Source organism: Nomascus leucogenys, chromosome 4 (genome assembly GCF_006542625.1).
Source record: "Nomascus leucogenys isolate Asia chromosome 4, Asia_NLE_v1, whole genome shotgun sequence".
Lineage (NCBI taxonomy): Eukaryota > Metazoa > Chordata > Mammalia > Primates > Hylobatidae > Nomascus > Nomascus leucogenys.
This window is the reverse complement of record NC_044384.1, coordinates 37885573-37901353: the sequence shown is the minus strand read 5'-3', so window position 1 is coordinate 37901353 and position 15781 is coordinate 37885573. Positions and strand designations below refer to the sequence as shown.

At 35.3% G+C, this 15781-nt stretch overlaps 1 protein-coding gene across 2 annotated transcripts in view; it reads left to right on the top strand.

Moving 5' to 3' along the window:
- The window catches only part of PIK3C3 (phosphatidylinositol 3-kinase catalytic subunit type 3), a 133159-nt gene that overhangs the window by 10980 nt on the left and 106398 nt on the right, over positions 1-15781 (top strand). For both annotated transcript variants that reach the window (XM_003267555.3, XM_030810508.1), the window contains exon 4: positions 4401-4530. In XM_003267555.3, the coding sequence (XP_003267603.3) occupies positions 4401-4530 (130 nt within the window). The remainder of the gene's footprint in view (positions 1-4400; positions 4531-15781) is intronic.

Below are 15781 nucleotides of genomic sequence, written 5' to 3'. Positions count from 1 at the left end.
TTTCTGCCATTAACTAAAATAAGACTTTGAATCTTGGAAAGTCATCTGTGTTCTCTTAACTCTAACTGGAAAATAGGTCATCCTACACTCCTTCATGTCCCGAACACATCAGATGCCCGATATAAATGAAACCTGTTAGAGAGAAGCACTGATTGTGTGAAATTATCTCACTTAGAGCTTGATTTCTCCAACTTGAGTCATTTACTTATCACTTTTAGAATTCCATTCATATCTCTTTACTAAGTATATTTTTTTTTTTTTTTTTGAGATGGATTCTCACTCTGTCCCCCTGCTGTGGTGTGATCTCAGTTCACTGCAACCTCCTCCTCCTGGGTTCAAGCAATTCTCCTGCCTCAGCCTCCTGAATAGCTGGGATTACAGGCCCATGCCACCATGCCCAGCTGATTTTTGTATTTTTAGTATATGCAGGGTTTCACCATGTTGGCCAGGCTGGTCTTGAACTCCTGACCTCAGATGATCCGCCTGCCTCTCCCTCCCAAAATGCTGGGATTACAGGCGTGAGCCACCACGCCTGGCCTATTGTTCTTTACTTGATATCTTTATTTAACCCAACTTACTTTGTTTAAACTTCCACTTATTTTAAAAGAAAAGCTTGATATCCCTGTTGTACATGGAAAACAAGTATTATTTAACATTAGTGGGTAGTAGCAAGACTAAATATAATGATAAAAACTATGCTATTAAATTTTAGAAATTGAAGCAAAAGAATCCCGATTGAATATAAATGATATGAAATTCATTTGATTTGCAAAATATGCATACAATATCTGAAAAAAAGTCCTTTAATTAGAATGGTTCTGTTTTGCATAGTCAGATATACACGGGATATTCAGCTCACTCGCAGATTAAGGTGAAGATCAGGCTTTACATCATTTTCATTTTTAATCAGTTCAACTTCTATATAGTTGTAGGGCAGTTATCCAAACATAACTAACATAACGTAAGATTTTAATATAGGTCTGAGATATTTTGAGGGGGTGGAGTGCAAAAAGACTAAATCACCAACTCCTATTCCCCCTGTGCTGGCGCTTGTACTGACCTTCACCTCAGAAGAAGGAATTCTAAGAAACCCTATGAAATTAAAACAACTTTTTGGTTTTTTCCTCTCTGTCCTGCAGCCTTGCCCTGTGGGTGAGCTGCCTCGCATTGGAGAAAAGCCAGGCATTCCCTAGTCCTAAGCAGCTACAGGTCTTCTTGTGCAGCTTTGGATTGTGAAAGGTGATGTTCAGGATGTTCCTGGTGCTACGGCAGAGTGCAGACATTTTCTTATGCTGCTGGCTCACAGCTACTTGCCTGCATGGTGCTGCCATCCAGGGAGACAGGGCAATATGAGTATTCTGGGTGGTCTCAGCAAGAAGCACTTGCAGATTTTCTTCCATCTGTCCTCAAAAACCATGCCATGTGCCACTACCATTCTCATAACTTAGGGAAACGCTACCTTTAACCGTAGTTTCCTCAGATGTTTCTTATGCAATGAAATAACACCAACCATCCGTCGTCTTTTCCCCTAAAGGTTTCTGATGTGTACTTAGTAGCTGTTAAAAGTGATCCTCAAGACATCTAGTATTGTAGTATTGTAGTATTGGTAATCTTGTGACTATCAGCTCTTGCTGTTTGCTAATATCTGTTTTGTTTACATGAGTCAGTGTGAGGCAGAACTTCTTGGAGAATAGTCTAATTAATAATTGAAACACTGATTTGTTAGGGATAAGGCTAGAATAATTTGTCGTCCTTAATTTGGAAGTCTGGCTTGTGAAATTTCGAAGTAGCTAAAGAATGGATTGATTGTTAGGTTGACCTGGCAAAGAACCACACGCAAGCTGCAGATTTCTCTTGCAGTTGTTTTTTCTAAATGTGAATCCTGGAAGTCAAGGCAGTTGGTGCTGTAGTGGCTTGGCACTGCAAGCTGGAATATCAACAGCAGCTGTTGCTGGGGCCTCTGCTGGAGTCAGAAGGAGATCCTGCTGTGCTGTTTCTTCTGTCTTGCCTGTTTGGCTTAATTTCCCAAGTGGACACGATGCTCTGAGCATCTTCTGCCTTGCCACCTGGAGGCTGTGTAACTCTGCAAAGTTCCATTAGTGTCAAAAGAAAGTAATATGTTCACTTGCTCATTTGAGTCACTTGGCATCACCCATACCCTCCACGTCCCCTATCCTTAAATCTCTTCTCTAGATCCATCCCAAGGCACCTAAATCATTTAGTAAACTGACTTCTTGCCAAATGTGCTGATTTTTGATTTAGTTAAGTTCAGCCAGCCAAAGTATTCACTGAGGGATGGGAAGGTAGAGAGAAGGAAGGGAAGGAAGCCTTCTGCTATTTCTGAAGGTACATTTAAGGATATTTATTTAAAGTGATATTATCATCTCACTGTACGTAGTCCCTTAGAGACTGCTCTAAGCAGGTCTGCTTAATGTTGAATCTATATCTCAGTCGAAAGAGAAAGAAAATTAACTTTATAAGAGACATGTATATGTGTGGTTTTTATACTGTAACTTTCTTTTGATGTTTAACATGATAAATAAATAGTGAGAATTTTGATTTATCACAGCCAGTCAATGCATTTTGTATGGGCCCATAAGGTAAGCTTTTGCAAATACAGTTACTAGAATTACCTGTTCTATTGCCAACTTTAGAGACCTTTTAACAAATATGGTCTTTGATCTTATTGTGCTCATGAGTTTGTAGCTATCTTTTATAGTTCCCAATCTAAATGTTTATGGCATCATTACTTATACACATTATATAATGTTTAGTGAAAATCTTTATTACCTTAGGAAAATCTATGAAGATATTTTTTATTAGCCAGAACATTATAATAATGATTTGAAAAAATTTATGTAAACCATTAGCAGTTAAGGAGACAATTTTTTTTTTTTTTTTTTTAAATTTTGAGACAGGGTCTCACTTTCTCACCCAGGCTGGAGTACAGTGGTGCAAACATGGCTCACTATAGCCTGGTCCTCCCAGGCTCAAGCAGTCCTCTTGCCTCAGCTCCCCCAAAACTACAGGCATATGCCACTGCACCCACCTAATTTTAGGTTTTTTTATAAATTTTTTAGAGGTGGGGTTTCGCCATGTTGCCCAGGCTAGTCTCAAACTCTTGAGCTCTAGTGGTCTGCCTGCCTCAGCCTCTCAAAATGCTGAGATTACAGGTGTGAGCCACCATGCCCAGCCTGTGCCTTGTTTTTTTTTTTTAAAGTATTAAATGTGAAAATGTATGAAATGCTTTAGATTTGCCTGTCCATTTACACACACTTCTAGTTTTTTTCTTTCTATTGCAATTTCTATAGTCTTTTTATTTCTAAGAATAAGAAATAACTTATTGAGCTTTGAGTAGCTGCTGTTTGAGTAGACTTTATGTTTGAAAATTCTTGTTCAAAAATATTTTTTTAAAAAGAAAGCACATTAACCATCTTTAACCTCCCTATCAGAAAGAAACATGGAAATTTGGCAGCAGCATAATTAAAACACATAGTTGTCTAAAGCTCTTTATGAGTTTGTTTCATCTTTATATCTTCTTGGTAGCTTTTTGACAAAAACAGGACAAAGGTTATATATTCTTTCACTTTGAAGCAGGATAACTAAACTTAGGCTGAATTCTGGCTATGTGCTAAATTTCTGATTTACAGACATGGGAAATGTTTTTGTATGAATCTACTATTGTATTCACTTTTAGAACATGCCTTTTATGGAAAAGAAAGGAAAAAAATCAATTTGTACAGCAAACAGACTAGTAATAGCTAACATTTATTGAATACTTACTGTATGCCAGTCACTGTTCTAAGTACTTTTTACTTGTACTGATTTATTTAATTTTTCCAGTTACCTTGTGGGGTACAAGTCCTTTTATCCTATTTTATAAAAGAGGAAACTGAGGTACAGAGAGGTTAAGTAGTTTACCCTAGGTTATGTGGGTAATAGCACAGCTGTGATTCAAGTACAGGCAGTTTGACTATATAGTCTACTATAATGTCATTTAAAGAACACAGTTATGTAATTATTTAAATTTTGATTTTAGTCATTGTAAATGTGACATTCTTCAGTTGGTTAGGAATTTGATCTCTGTTATTCCTTAGATCTTCACTAAAGTGATGAAATGTGTGTGCTCATTTCTCATCCTTCTCTCCTTCCACTCTTTGTGTGGAATTCTCTGCCATAGTTCTGAGTGCTTGGAGGAGAAAAGAATGGCATGTGCAAAGCAGTGTGACATGGATTTTAGTTGCTTGGTTAATTGCTTTACATTCCATTGGGGACTTAAAGCTTGGCAGTGGAGATATACATTTCCATGTGTAGAATTCTCTTTATTTTTAGGAATCTAAAATTTCCTGTAATGAACTGTATTAATTTACTTCTACCCTGAACATTCTCTTTTTCCCTAGCATGTTTCGCCAAGGGATGCATGACTTGAAAGTCTGGCCTAATGTAGAAGCAGATGGATCAGAACCCACAAAAACTCCTGGCAGAACAAGTAGCACTCTCTCAGAAGATCAGATGAGCCGCCTTGCCAAGGTAAAAAAAAGTCATTTGGAACAGGTGCAAAGCTCTGACTGATGTCTATTGTAGTATATATACCTTGACATTATGAACTTTTTAAAAAATCTAAATCTAACTTTTAAATAATTGTTTTATTGGGATATCATTCACATACCATAAAATTCACCCTTGTAAAGCATACAGTCTGATGGTTCAGTAAATTTACAGACTTGTATAATCATCACCACTATATAATTTTAGAATATTTTCATCACCCCTAAAAGAAACTGTGCACCATTAACAGTCACTCCCATTTTCTCCTCCCTGCAGTTAGTTCCAGGCAACTACTAATCTACTTACTATCTATATGGATTTGCCTATTCTGGAAATTTCATATAAATGGAATCATACAATATGTGACCTTATGTCTGGAAATCTGTCAGGTTTGAAAATGTGGAGCGTTGGTGATATTTTCAAGATGACCACCCACTTTTTCTGGTGACATAGCCTTAAAGTTGTAAGTGTAACATACTAAAGAAGCTTATGCCATTTGGAAGTGAAGATGACTCAGACAATTAACTAGTATAAAGTTTCTTTATAAGCGGATGAAGTTATTACCTTTTTCTTTCAAAATTGTTTTAATCAAGTATTTTCACTTAGAAATATAAAAACTAAATTCTATTCTGTGCATAAATTGCAATGCTGTCATTTATTTTGTGAACTTCCTTTGACAAAGCACTGTGTTAGATATTTTTTAGGGATCCTTTTACAGTTATCTGATTAGGACACTTTCTTACAGTTATAACACGTACTTTTTTTTTGCAATCTTATTAGTAGGAGTGCCTCTAAAGTCTGGAGGAAGTTTTGATGCTAAGCTTTTAGTAGCTTGTTGCCTTTACCCACATATAGAAGAAATCTTGAAGAATAAGTACTTGGGTTGGCTAGGCTTTGTGCTTCAACATAGAATTTTTATCAAGTTCATTTTGTCTTTTGTATTGCTCTTTTAAGGAAAAATGATGTTTTAGCAACCTGATAACTGTATTGACCAATATACTATTGTCTGCTTCTCCCATCCATAATTAAATAAAATTTAATATTCATTTCTTCTACTCATTCTGAGATTTTGTTTGCATTCTGACATGGGATATAGGAAAGGTCTCAAGCTTTTCGTATGTCTACCTTTAAGACTTTATCTTAGTGATGATCTTTCATTTGAGCTACTTTCTGTCCCTTTTACAAACCTTGAATAGTTAATATAAATTTTATTAGAATCAATTCATTTATAGCCTGTGGGTCACTACAAAAGGTTAAATTAAAAAAGAATAAAGAATAATATTTTTAAAAAAGTTCTTAAATTGTCTTTTAAGAGTAGCCATTATGATTCATATTGTAGGTGAAATTCTAAGTCTGAGGGGGAATGGCCAGAGTCAAGAAATATAAAGCTTTATAGTTGCACAATGTAACTACATTGTTTCTCTGTTAAACACATTATTTAGGCTTCTGTTCACCTAAAAAATTAGGTTTCTAAATTTTTTCCCTAATTATTTTTGATGGAAGATTTAAAAAATAATTTTTGTAACAACTATGACATTTTTCAGGCATCAGTGTATGGAGTATAATCGTAGGAATTAGTCCCAGTTGGACTTCTGGTTTTTTAATGTAGCACAATGTTAATAGTATATATTTTTCATTTTAATCTTTTGAATTTTATACTAGAAAAAAGATGTGACTTAATTGTCACCTTTTTTGTGATTGGAACAGTAACCCTTCATGCTTGTTCATATTTGTCTTTTAGTTATTTGTGCACATTAGCAACTCTAGAAATGATGACTAAGCATGTGCAGAGCTCAATGAGGTGTAGGAAAGAAGCCTTCTTAATGTTTTTGTTGATTGGTAACAATCATTATCCCCAGTCTAAATTCTTTAGAGAAGCCAAGTGGATCCTACTTTTTCAAGAGATAGTTTTTAAAATTTATATGCTGTTTGTATGGTTAGTAGTTTTCAGATAAGTTTTTATTGGTTTGTAAATCTTTAAAATGGGAATAAAAATTAATGAGAGTGAGCAGCTTACAGTCCTCCTGATAGTAATTGGAGCCTAGCTCTTTTCCACATTCTTTCATCCCTAATAGAATTGTACTTTTAACTTCTGAATGGAGTGGAGACTTCTGAGCTTGCTGTGCTGTGACAGCTTGCATTAGTATTAACTTATGTTCCCCAAAGACTAAACAGAAACCATCAAAATGAGTAATTACCTTTTTAAAGGGGAAAAATGCGTCCTGTTTTTAGCATTTTTAAGGAATTGCTCCCTCTTTGAAGGAAGATCTTTTTATTTCTTGACGTATTGGGCTAACTTGATATTCCCCTCTTCTTGATATAGCAGTTGCTTGTGGTTTTTGAGGTTTCAGAACTGTTATATATCCCAGCTGCTATTGAAGAGAAATGTTTTAAAAATGATGTCTTAAGATTTGACAAAATTGGAAGGTTGGGCAATGGAAAGAAATGCATTATAGTGGGAAGAGCACTGTACTGTGAGTTAGAGTTTTGGCCATTCTACTAACTTGGGGAAAATAATTTTTGAGTTTGCAAAATCAGGTGTTTAGGGTGGATGATTTTTATGGTCTCATGTAGCCCTTTATATTTAATTGATTCTAAAAGTACTGATATAGGAAATAATTGGGATTATCTACCTGGGTTTCATAGTTATTATCTTAGTAGAGAATAAAATTGTGGTTATTAATTTGCAACTTTGAATGTATTGTTTGCAGGTCATTCCTTTTTTTCTGTAATATGTATGCCTAGGGTAAAGTGCTACATAGGGCTTGCCTAATGTGAATAATAGGGCTTTGCTCTTAATTTTGTTGTTTGATTAGTGCTTGTCTTAAATTTTTAGAGAGGCTTCCTGAAAAACAACTCTTTCCTCACCTAAAACATGGTCTTGCCTTATACTTGAGAAAATATATTTTGAAACTTGTATGGTCTTAATTTACTCTCTTACTAAAGAGTAAGAGAGTAGGTAAATTAATTAAGTTAGTTAATTTACTAACTTACCAGAGAGAGTATACTTCGGTACTTACATTCTTAAAATTATACTCTTAACTTAAAATTATTTTGACTGAATTTATTATTATTATACTTACATTCTTAAAATTATGCTTAGATACTTAATTTGTTCTTACAGTTGTGCCACAACAGTGCCTGCTGTCTTTCACTCTCTTTTTCTGATGACACATTTTAAAAAGTTGTTCAGTTAGATTGTCACTCTCTTTCTCAAAACATTTTGAAATTGTGTTAGGTATAATAAACTTTTAAACATGGGAAAGTATTTGTATGCCTCCTGCTTCCAGTTTCATACAGAAGGAACAGAGATGGTAGATGTAATGCCTGTATTTCTCACGCTACCATTTTAAGAAAAAAAATTAGTATTCAAATAGATGAGGGTTAAGTAGTTAGAACCAAATGGTTTATTTCTTGTTGCACTTTTATTTTCCATCCAGTGAATTTACTATGATTGTTTCTAATTTTTGAGAAGACAATTGGCTTAAGACTAAACAGAATACATAAATCTTAATAATAGCAAAGCATTTTTACTATGCATGGTACCCATGAGCCTAAATAAGTAGCATAGTGACAGTTTTCAAACTGCAGTATAAGAAAGTTTACTCACTTATAGAACTACTTCAGTCTTGATTGTCTAGGGATAATGGACAAGAGGACTGTGAAATGAAGATTAACTATTTAATGGCCTGTGAAAAATGGTGTTAGATAATTATTAAGCAACGAACTTCCACTACAAGCCAGACTTAACCCTCTTCTGATTTATTGCTCACCTATTACAGTTGAATTCTAATTACAGTATGAATAGCTGAAGTTTGAAAGCCTGCTTTTCAAGTTTGACAGTTTTTAAAAGTCCAGTCCTTTCAGGATGAGTTTAGCAGAATTAACCTCTCTCATGATTTTACATGATTTTGTGAACATGCCTAGTTTTGCTTTAAGGAAAAATGAGAATGAAAAAAGGAAACAAAACCATTTTCCTTTATTCTTATTTTTTATAACTTGAATTTCTTAGGCTTCTAGTAGAGAACAGAAATAAATGAATATATTTAAATAAACTATCACCCCCCAACCCCCTGCCCCATTTTCTTCTTTTTCCCATTTCTAAGTTTCCCTAATTAATTTTTAGTAATACAGTGTCTTTCCGTTTGAATTGATTTGTGAAAATAATAAAAGACCGGACTTCTGGAGCATTTATTAAACTTTCATTGTCCATGACCCAGGCTTTTGGTGGTTGTGGGCCTTACTTGAACAAATTTACCCATTGTTCCCATCTCTGTTTTTCAGCTTGTCATATTATAAGAGTTTTATGACTAGAATGCATATCCACCTGGGGTTTTGGATGTGACTACCAAGCTTTAGTGTTTGATTTATATTTGAAACCATGTCTTTAGACATGAAAGGTTAGTGCAAAAGCATGCTTCTCCACTGTCTCCTTTTCATTTGAGCAGCTCTGCTTGATGCCTTTGGAGTGTGCTTTAGTTTCTGTCAATTTGATTAAGAGGAGGCAAAGAGAAAGTAACGACTAGATGAAAAATGCTTTGTGGTCTGTGTGACACAGATAGGTATGGGAATGTTGTTGAGTAGAGTATAGAGGTGAACACTGTTGCAGGGAAGATGTGGTAAGATGTGGTGGTGTTTCAGGCTGAACCACAGAGTGCCTGTGTGGAGTCACTGTGGGTCCAGGGTCTAGATCTCAGGTTTAAATAGGAGCTGGCTTTTTAAAGTTCATTTAGTTATTGTTTCTTGAGAATAGGTTCATGCCAACCACTTCAAAGAGTCATTTATAATCTGGAGCTGCAGTGTCTAATATGAGAGCCACAAGTCACATGTAGCAATTTAGATTTAGGTTAATTAAAATTAAATAACATTAAAAATTCAGTTGCTCTGTCACTTTAACCACATTTCAAATGCTCAGACACCTCTTGTGGCTAGAAGATATCTATTGGACAGAGCACATGTAGAACGTTTCCATTATTGCCAAAAGTTCTACTGACAGCACTGATCTGGAGTGCCAATTTACAAATTTGCAGTGGGTGAGTACGTCTTTCTGGTAACCATATTACTTGTGCCTGCTATCCAGGACACTGTATTTCAAGATACTTTGGAAATTTAAGTAGTCTTCATGATATTGTTGATTTCTTAGTGAACAGTGAAGGAGCTGGAAAGGTTTCTGAGATATTTTTCTCAGTTTTTGGAAATCTAAAAAGGACTTTTTTTTTTTTTTTTTCTGAGACGGAGTCTCGCTCTGTCACCCAGGCTGGAGTGCAATGGAGTGATCTCGGCTCACTGCAAGCTCCGCCTCCCAAGTTCATGCCATTCTCCTGCCTCAGCCTCCTGAGTAGCTGGGACTACAGGTGCCCGCCACCACGCCCGGCTAATTTTTTTGTATTTTCAGTAGAAACAGGGCTTCACTGTGTTAGCCAGGCTGGTCTTGAACTCCTGACCTTGTGATCCGCCTGCCTCAGCCTCCCAAGGTGCTGGGATTACAGGCGTGAGCCACCGCGCCCCGGCCAAAAGGACTTTCTTTATAGTATCCTTTTAACTTAAATTTAGTTGAATATGCTAGTCGTACTGCATCTTTTGAATAAACGTTGACAAATTATCACAATCACAAAATAATCCTTGAAAATCAAGATTAAGATAGCAAGGAATTTTCTGGTCACATAATTAATTTTCTAAAGTGGGATTGAAGTAGTTTGACCCACTGTAATGTTTACCTTTGAAAGAAAGTATTTTGCATTAATCCATTGCATCAAATGGGTACTTGTCCTACAGCATTGATTAGAGGAGCTCCCTGAGATTTTAGTTTTATGTACAAGTCCTGTTTCATCTTCACCATTGTCAAAGGCACACTTCTAAATGTTGAAGACCAAAAAGAAAAAAATTGTATTATTAAGTTCCTGATGTCATTATTGTTAGTGTTATGACTAATAATAGTAACTACATTTATAATCACCTTGCATGTGTAAAGTGCTTTAATATCAACAAAACCTCTTAGCATAGATTGCGAACTAAAATAGAGAAGGGATTAAGATCATGGCTTTAGAGACCATTTTGTATTCAAATCCCAGCTGTGATCTTGAACTAGCTATTTAACCTTTACTAAGTCATGAAATCCTCTTCTGTAAAGTAGGAATAGTAGTTATATCTGTTTTTGGAGATTATTGTGAAGACTAAGTGTAAATGATAAAATACTTAAAGGATTTAGCATACTGCTCAGCAAATACTGAGCACTAATAAATGTTAGCTGTTGTTATTACTTTTTTTACTTGCTTTTATTTGATTCCGACAAGTGTAGGTTTGGGACTTATACACTACATTGTTTTTAAATTCATGAAAAGATGAAAGTGTAGAGAAGTTAAGCTGTTTATTTATGGTTACGTATTTGGTAACTTGCAGAACCAGCACCTAAAACCACATCTTTAAATTCTTTATGGAAATCTCTTTCCAAAATAAGTATCAGTGACACATGCTTAAGATTTAAGGATTGAGAAGAATGTGTTTGCATGAAGAATGTATTGTTCTTATTTAGAAGATTAAAATTGAAAATAGGAGAAAAGGTAGATAGAATATGAAACAGTGTCTACACTGCAGGTCCTCAAGTATGGCATAAAAGATGATGCCCATTAAGTCAGTAAACAGTGACCTCCCTATGGTAAGCACCCATTACATATCTGTGCTATGAAAGAATTGGAGTTATGAATGATATATGGCTTCAGTTGTTACCAATACATACTTTAAAAGCAATTAAAAAAACAGTAGATCTTAAGATTTATTTCATCATAGTCAGTGCAACCTCAAAGGACAAAGGCCTAGGAGGAAAGGAAACATTACTGAAAAAGGTGTATGTTGTTCAAAGAAACTATTAATAGGATAGGAACCTCAGTGTACAAACATGAGAGAACCCCTTAGTAAGTATACAAGAGACGTACAACAGATGCTGCAAAATTGCAGAAACGTTTTAGAGCCATGAGGGGAAGTGGCTATATAGATAATATGTGTATTTTTTTTTTTGAGACACAGTCTCGCTCTGTTGCCCAGACTGGAGTGCAGTGGTGCAATCTCGGCTCACTGCAACCTCCGTCTCCTGGGTTCAAGCGATTCTCTGCCTCAGCCTCCTGAGTAGCTGGGATTACATGTGCGTGTCGCCACGCCCAGCTAGTTTTTGTAATTTTAGTAGAGACAGGGTTTCACCATTTTGGCCAGGCAGGTCTCCAACTCCTGACCTCAAATGATCCACCTGCCTCGGCCTCCCAAAGCGTTGGAATTAGAGGTGTGAGCCACCATGCCTGGGCCAGAAATGGCTATTTTCTCTGTGTGATTACAGAAAATGATGCAGCTAGAAAGTTAGTAATGATGGTAACGAAGTCTCATTCATTCAGCTCAGGCTTTTGTCAAATTATTGACTTGATCACAGGATTATTTTTCAGAAGTTTGAGGAAAAAAGGACACTGCTTCTCTAGGCCAATTTTTTGTTTGTTTTTGTTTTTGTTTGTTTGTTTGTTTGCTTTGGAGGCAGGGTCTCACCTTTTTGCCCAGGCTGGAGTGCAGTGGCTCACTCGCAGCTCTCTGCAGTCTCAGTCTCCCGGACTCAAGTGATCCTCCCACATCCTCTGGAGGAGCTGGAACCGTAGGTGTGCACCACCATGTTTGAATAGTTTCTTTTATATAGAGATGATGTCTCACTGTGTTGCCCAGGCTGGTCTCAAACTCCTAGGCTCAAGCAATCCTCCTGCCTCAGCCTCCCAAACTGCTGGGATTACAGGCATAAGCCACCATGCTGGACCTCTAGGCTAATTTATAGCACTATAAAAGAAGTGATTAATGAAAAGGGAGTAACAGGAATTTTGGAAAAAACTAAAGACGTCACATTATACTGTGGGATTGCAATTATAATCAAGGAGTGGGATAATGGACCAAGTTAGGGATATGTCAGTTCTCACAAAGTTTGAGAAAGGCAAGATGTTCCATTGATTTGAGAACCTATAAAGGAAGATAACCCAAAAGGACCAGGGGGTTCTTTGGTTCTTTTGGTCCCATTCTCAAGGGGACAATTTGGCATGGACTTAAGAAGGTCTTGGATTGAAATTCGAAAGGAAAAATCCCTAAAGATAACAATATTTTTAAATATTTTTTCTTTCTTTTGAATGCACTAAAAGCACATTGAAGAAGTGAGTCTGTGTTAGACACTGAATTGATTTAGTTGAGTTATAATCTTCATCAAAGTGCCCTTCAGCCTGGGAGAGTTAACCAAATAATTTAGCTAAGTAGTAATTGAAAACCAAGATTGTTGAGAAGGGGTAGCAAAAAGGCACTCATTGATCTATTCAGTTTTCCTAGTCCTGGAAAGTTAACTGTCAGGGTTTTAACATTTACATGATGAATGAATATTGAAACTTGCCCCCCAAAAAGAAAAAAATGGGATTCTTTTGATCTTACCTTTTTTCCCTTTTAATTTTACATGTAGAAGAGTTACTAGCTAGGCATGTTGGTGTGCACCTATAGTTTCAGACATTCAGCTACATGGAAGGCTGAGGCAGGAGGATTGCTTGAGTCCAGGAGTTTGACACCAGGCTGAGTAACATAAGAGAACCCGTCTCTTTAAAAAAAAAAAAAAAAAAATGTTCACATAGCAGGCCTAAGGCTGCTGTGCTTATAAGGGCCTGCTTGCAAGGTTGGCCCTTGGATGATGTCTGAGAACTGAGCTTCTGAAACAATTCCTAACTGATACAGATGTTTCACTGTGTCTAGACTGTTTCCACATGTGATTTATGATGAGCACTTGCTTTCTTTCTGGAAGTCTAAAATTTTGGTAGTTGTAAGGCAGAGATTGCCTTTGTGACCAGCTCCCAATAAAATCCCTAAACTCTCATTTGGAAATGGGATTTTTAGAGCTGCATTTTTCCTGCCAGAGACGTGAATATACTTGCATGTTATCTCTGAAAGACTAAGATCAGTAAATGTTTTGGATTTTAGAGATCTGATTTAAGAAGTGATTTTTATTATATACTGGACATCAGTTCTTGTTACAGATCCTATAATGGGTTATCAAATTGATGATTTATATGAATTTCTAAACGTGTACCCACGTAATGACATTTTGTAGTTAGATTCTGGGGAAATGAGAAACATGAAAGTATCCAGGGAGGAGGTGTTTTGAAAAAATGAAGGCATTATGTTTTATTTTACACTTTTAAGATTAGTAGAACTATCAAAACTGATGAAAGATTTAAATAATAATGAGATACATTATAACTGGGGATGAAGACTGGCAGTCAAGGTTCCTGAGTTACCGCTCTCACTGATGGCAGCTAATTGAATAGCTAGCTATTTCTGTATTTCTGGGTATTTTTCATTGTTAAAATGTGGTCAGATCTCCATTATCTCTGCTAATTATAGGAATCATGCCATTATTATTATTATTATTATTATTAGCTATTCTGAAAAGGAAAATTAACCTCAGACTATTTTGTTTATAAATTATAACAAGCTGATTAAGTGTACTTCTCCTGGATTCTGAATACACTTCACCTTGAATAAATTATGTGAAATAATGTTCATGAATAAACTGACATTCTGGATCAAATTAGTTTAACAGAATAAATTGTTTAGAAGGACCTATTAGTGATCTTTTCCCCTTATTATTGTTACGTAATTTATTGTTTTCAGAATTTAACACTTAAGTTCCTAAAATTGCTTTCAATTGATTATATATGTTAGCACTTTTCTTGGGAAGTTGGTATTCTTTGTAAGAAATATCTATACTTGGTTAAGTCTTCACTTGGTTAGGTATATCACATAAAGAAAGTGCCCTTTCTCCATAGCTGAATCACTTAATGATTTAGGTTATAGCTAAAGTAGCTTGATAATCTTCAGTTTTCTATTTTCTAATCAACTGCCCTTAGTTATGATGTCAACAGTACATGCAATGCAATATTAGACTAGGTATAGTAATTTAGGAGGGTGAATCTATCATCCCTAATGATGTAGCCATTACCCCTTGTAGGTAAATGAATATACAAAATATATACAGTGTTCTGTTAATATGTATGTATATTACATTTACTTTTTATCTACAATATAAAACAGTTCACTTTGGGAGGCTGATGGGGGAGGATCACTTGTGCTCAGGAGTTCAAAGCCAGCCTGGGCAAAATGATGAAACCTTGTCTCTATAAATAAAAAAACAAAAAACAACAATTGAGACTTGACCATTTGTAATTATGACTATAGTAAAAATAATTTCATTTTCTCAAAAACAGTAAGAACACCTTATTTATTTATTATGTCTGAAATAATGTACTTTAATCACTAGGAACAAAAGAAAACTTCTGTCTTTTAAATGTATGTGTTTTAGAGGAAATGGTGTCCTAAAGAGTTGAAGAATACATTTCACTTTACAAATGAAAATATAGGATCCTAGGTATAACATTTGGGTTGGGCAGAAGAGTCTTACATTTTTTTCTTCCTCAAATGTTTTGTAAATTACAATAATAAACAACAGAATTATGATAAATGCTGAAATTATTCAAGGCTATCAGATTTATCCAATGATGTCATTGATATCACCAAATATACCTGTTAGATATAGGTTTTTGTATAAATATCTGGTATAGCTTTTATAAACATAGCTTATTGCTTTGATTCTGTGTCACCATTGAATTGTGTTATAACAAGGGTTTGGGAATATCTCGTAAATTAATTTTTAATGCTACATGGGTAGCATCTTTTTTATTAATCACTTTGGTTTGCTTACCGCTAAGACTGTCAAAACTTTTGGATTTGTCTGGAAACCAATGATAGCAAGTAGACTAGTTTTTGCCAGTGTAAAATTGAGCCCTAAAACAGTATTGATTTATGTTCTGTAAATCTATTTTCTGTCTTTACAATTATAGTTTCTGCCAGAAAAATAGTAAGACACTTTTAAGACTAGATTTTTCTTCAAGAAGTTTAACTAAATGAAACTTTTATGAAGCAAATACTACTTTTCCTGAATAATAAGATTTACATGTACAGTTTGAAAGTAAAATTGAAGATTTGTGACCAAGACTTCATTAATCAGGAAAATAGAAGAAACTAGAAGAAACTTCTATGCTTGCCAAGAATTAAATACATAGGCATATGCAAACTCTCTAACATGCACACGTACACGATTCTTTTTCTAATCTTGGTAGTTCAAATAAATTATTTTGTACAATGCATTTTGTCTGAAGTTATAAATTACTGCATAGCT